A 4,344-nucleotide genomic window follows, 5' to 3' on the forward strand; every position below is an offset into this window, starting at 1 on the left:
AATGTCATGCTGGGGGTGGGGGGGGGGGGGGAGGATAACAAACAAACACCCTTAGTCAATTTGTACTGTAGGATGGCGTTGAGTGAGAGTGGTACGTACATACACGGTTCATGTAACTACATGTCGAAATGATACATTATGCTTTTTATAAATTCTGGCGATGTCTGTGTGGATGCTGTGGAACTGTCTCATTGGCTAAAGCAAATGATTTTGCATGCTCATAGATGGGTTGTTCGAAATATGGACTGTCGCGCGGATGACGACGGTGATGATGGCGGCTGGCCTTTTTTTTTTTTTTTTTTTTTTTCGCTTGTATCATCTGCATTCATATCAATCTGTCGGCCGTCCCTCCTTGCCTTAGTCTCTACCTAGTATGAAGGGCAATCGAAAGCAATAAGAGTCCATTAGTGTAGGCATCACCTCCTTCCCCTTTTAACTTTTCTTTCTTTGCAAGACTATATGTATATATTGTATACATATTAAGGCCAATGGGTTGATTCAACTCGATTCGGATCGGCGCATAGGGCTTTCCTTGTTTATTCATACCTATCTATATGCTACAATTGGAGATCATTATTCCTAGCGACTCGAGTTCACATGCGCTCTACCTACCTACCTACTTACCTAATATATGAAAAGAAATGTGGAAGTATTCTAAACAAACGAGTAGATAAGCAAGAATCCGACGGGGTAAAGACCCCGGACACTCACTCAGTAACATCCATCTCCTAGCCTACCTACGCATAAAAGATAAATAGAATATTAAATACTTGTACATACCTAGGTACTCATCCACGTCTATTGGTTATGACACGAGGCTGGAGTTTTTCCCACCACATGCATTCCTTACGTGAGCCACCTACATCCTTATTTAGATAGATAACGACCTCCTGTTTGCAAACGCACCAGTCAGTATCATCCTCCTCATGGTTCACGTCCTACTAGTCGAATTCGCTCAGACAACATCCTCACCCGCATTCGTACATCATATAAGGTATATAAAGTCGGGGTAAAAGGTTCAATCAAATCTCACGAAGAACAGGCGGAATCAAAAGCTACAATCGACATATTATAACTTTTCAAGGCATATAAAAGTGCTACAAAACTGTAAACATTCAAGGGTTGAGCTATCAGAACGCTACCGAGTCTATGCTACGGAAGGTATCTATCCCACACAAGCAGTGAGAGCCAGCCACCGAAACCAATGCTGCGAGACAGATTCCAACAATAGTAGTATCAGGTCCGATCCGACGATACTCCTCCCTTTTCATCCAGAGTCATGTAATATCAGCGCTGATTTCGATTTCCGACTCAAGAATAGTGCTTAATGGGGTATGGCCCCCGATTATATAAACGTATCAAACTTTAGGCATCTCTAGTTCTAAGCACCTTTTGAATTTCTTTGGCTGTAGAACTGAGATGACAGAAGCCAAGTCCAGCGTGGACGCAACATGGATGAAAAGAGCCTAACGCTTCTTTTCGCCATCAACGAGCCGTGGGGCTTTGGGACACTCACTAGGGAGATTGTCCCGAGATCTATCGTGTGAAATATTCGGAGATGTGTCGTAGTAGTGTAATCGAAACAGTAGCATCGCTATATCCATTCTCCCGCCACCCGACGTTTTCTGCTTCATTATCCAGCATTCCACACTTTTTTTTATCTATCCCATTCAATTCCTTTTCCTGAAGGTATGATTTGGTACAGATGGATGTTGACGGGCGATTGCAACTACCATCCCAATTTTTATCTTCGTAAATCGTAGCTCAACTCTCGCAAAATGGCGAGTGTAGATCTGATCGCCCTCTAATCGAAGGGCGCAAGCAGAGAGCTGATTCGTAAGTAGACCATTATGCTAAAAAGAAAAGTGGAACGCCCGAAGTGAGAAATGCGAACTTTTCCCGAAACCCAGAATTTAAAGCATGAAAGAAAAAGAGGTTGAAAGGGGTATCCGGTCTATGTGTGGCGAAAGTCTATGGTGTACAGTCGAAATAACCGGCATCGAGGTTGGAGGATAGCCTAAACCCGGCTTACAAACGAACAGATGCTGATTCAGTAGCAATAACAGATGAAAGGGCCTTTCAGTTGCTGGCTCAGTTGGCGTTGAACAATGCGCAATGCTGCACACTGCCCAAGGCCATATTGAAAAGGTGGATTTATCGCTGGAGTGGAGAAGAAGATGCGATTTTCTACATTTGCATCTCCTCACCTATACCAGGCAACCCGTGCGTGATGTTGCCCATATTGAAACTCATCTGATTATTGGACAGATTCGCTCGGATGCTTGCCGCTTGGGCCTGGATTTCGCAAGCTGATGAGTGTTGTTTGTGCTATGCAGAAGGTTAGCTTAATGTGTGTGTCATGCGGGTATCCATAGTGCACAAAGAAGTCTTACGTATTTCAGCCCATTTAAGTTCTTATAACGTTTGTGACAATACTCGCACTTATGTGGCTTCTCCTTCTCCATTCCTGTCTCGCCAGGGTACGGCGCGGAAGTCTCGGGATTAACGATTGAAAAGGTACCATCACCATTCTCGTGAAGCTGTTGATTCTGGTGACCGTGCTGTTTGTGGTACCTATAATCGGTTAGTACACATTCCTACACCAAAATCAAACACACGGGTGACACTGCGGACAAGAACTTACTTCAACCCATTCTGGTTCTTATAAGCTTTTTCACATCCAATCACGGGGCACTTGAACGGTTTGTCCTCTTCTGGTGGCATGGTGAAAGTCTCTGGATTCGCAATGGCCCTCTGCAACGCAGCTAGATGAGTAGGGTCAGTGATGTTGGGAAATTGACTCTGATCCAGACCAAATTGCGCCATTTGTTGCTGAAGCGCCCGCTGCTGGTTAGCCGAAGTACCGTTCGGGCTATATAACCTCTTCGCCGGATCTTGAATGAAATATTCCGACAACGCCGGACTGTTCAAATTTCCGACCGCGCTGTTGAGATCCATGAAGTCAAGCGCGGAACTGTCCATGACACCATCTGGCGTGCCACCTAAGCTGGAGTGGTTGGTCGTGAGGGTAGGTGTGTTCACAGACGACACTGTTGGGTTGTTCTGGTAACCGAACCCTGAGGCGCCTGGCGTTGGTGGCTGTGACGTTCGCAAGGCTTGCGGTAGCCCCGAGCTGTTTAGCTGCAGCTGAGGTCTTTGCTGCCCAAACATCTGGCGGGTTTGCTGGATGGTTCTGTGACTGCTATCGTCCATTTCCATCATCCCAACGGCGTCATCCATCTCCATATCACCTACAGCGTCCATGTCATCATTAGATTGCATACTACTCAGCTGGGATTGCTTGCCAGAGTCCATGCCCATCGATTGTCGACCCCCGTGTATGCTTCCAAAGCCCATGCCGGAAGCACCGTTGGTGCCCGCTATCCGGTTAGGTTGACCAAAGCTCATTTGACCTTGGTTCTGGAAGCCCTGAGAATCAGGACGGCCAGAGCCCATGGAGATAGAAGGCCTGCTGCTGACGGAGAGCCTATGAGGCATGCGAACACCACTACCGTTTCGATTGCCTTGCCCATTTGCTCCAGTATGAACTGTTTCATAGTGACGGAGCAGGTCGTGCATTGTGTCCAACTTGAGATCGCAGCATACAAAGTCGCGCAGATACTCGGCTTCCATTTTGGGGATGTACGAATTTGAGTGAAACGAAGGGGACTGGGCTACGCCAGCAAATGGTGAGGTGCCGGTCATCGCAAGGCTGTTGTGAGACACATTGTTAGTTACAATGACCTAGACATAGGCTTGCTTGTAGGGCAGATGTCTAAGACTGATACATGTCTTGCACGTTTCGATTCGAAACGTAAAGGCCAGATCGGACGATGTTTAACTTACTCATCTCTAATGAAACTTCCGACGGAAAGGCCACCCCAACTCATCCCGTTCATCAAACTACCGGCCAGGCTTTCACGCCGTCCCCGATTCGCATTTTCGCGGTTCGGGTTGATCATAGAAATCGGCTTGGGGCCGGCACTCACGAATGAGTCCTGGCGACTGCGGCCAATGGCCGAGTCCAGTGTTGGGCCGGTAGTCATATCAACGTCAGCACCGTTGGAAAAGCCGTAGTCGTCACAGGGAGCCAAGAACTCGAATTCAAGGTCGTTGGCAGGGTCGAAGGATGCGGAATGTGAGTTGCAGTCGTTAGGTGGGCCGGGGATGCGGATGGGCTTAGATGACAGGCAAGGGGAGTTAATGCGATCCGTCAGACCAAAGTGATCGACAGGAGTGCTCGGCTGTGGCGAGGGGGAAGGGGATGTGAGAGAGTGCGAAGACGCAGGAGTGGGAGCGGCGGTTGAAGCAGCAGCGACAACGGCGGCGACAGCGGAAGAAGAA

The 4,344-nt window shown here is 47.7% G+C and overlaps 1 protein-coding gene across 1 annotated transcript; it reads right to left on the reverse strand.

Annotated features, from left to right (window-relative positions):
* Positions 1–2,187: 2,187 nt before the first annotated feature.
* Positions 2,188–4,046, reverse strand: F5B22DRAFT_636098 (uncharacterized protein; the record flags this gene model as incomplete). Its single annotated transcript, XM_047977244.1, has 4 exons — positions 2,188–2,328; positions 2,394–2,574; positions 2,645–3,712; positions 3,847–4,046. The coding sequence occupies 4 exons, from the start codon at positions 4,044–4,046 to the stop codon at positions 2,188–2,190; spliced, it is 1,590 nt and encodes a 529-aa protein (XP_047831292.1).
* Positions 4,047–4,344: the final 298 nt, after the last annotated feature.

The sequence above is a fragment of the Xylaria bambusicola genome, assembly GCF_022495145.1.
Source record: "Xylaria bambusicola strain CBS 139988 unplaced genomic scaffold F5B22scaffold_18, whole genome shotgun sequence".
Taxonomy (NCBI): Eukaryota; Fungi; Ascomycota; class Sordariomycetes; order Xylariales; family Xylariaceae; genus Xylaria; species Xylaria bambusicola.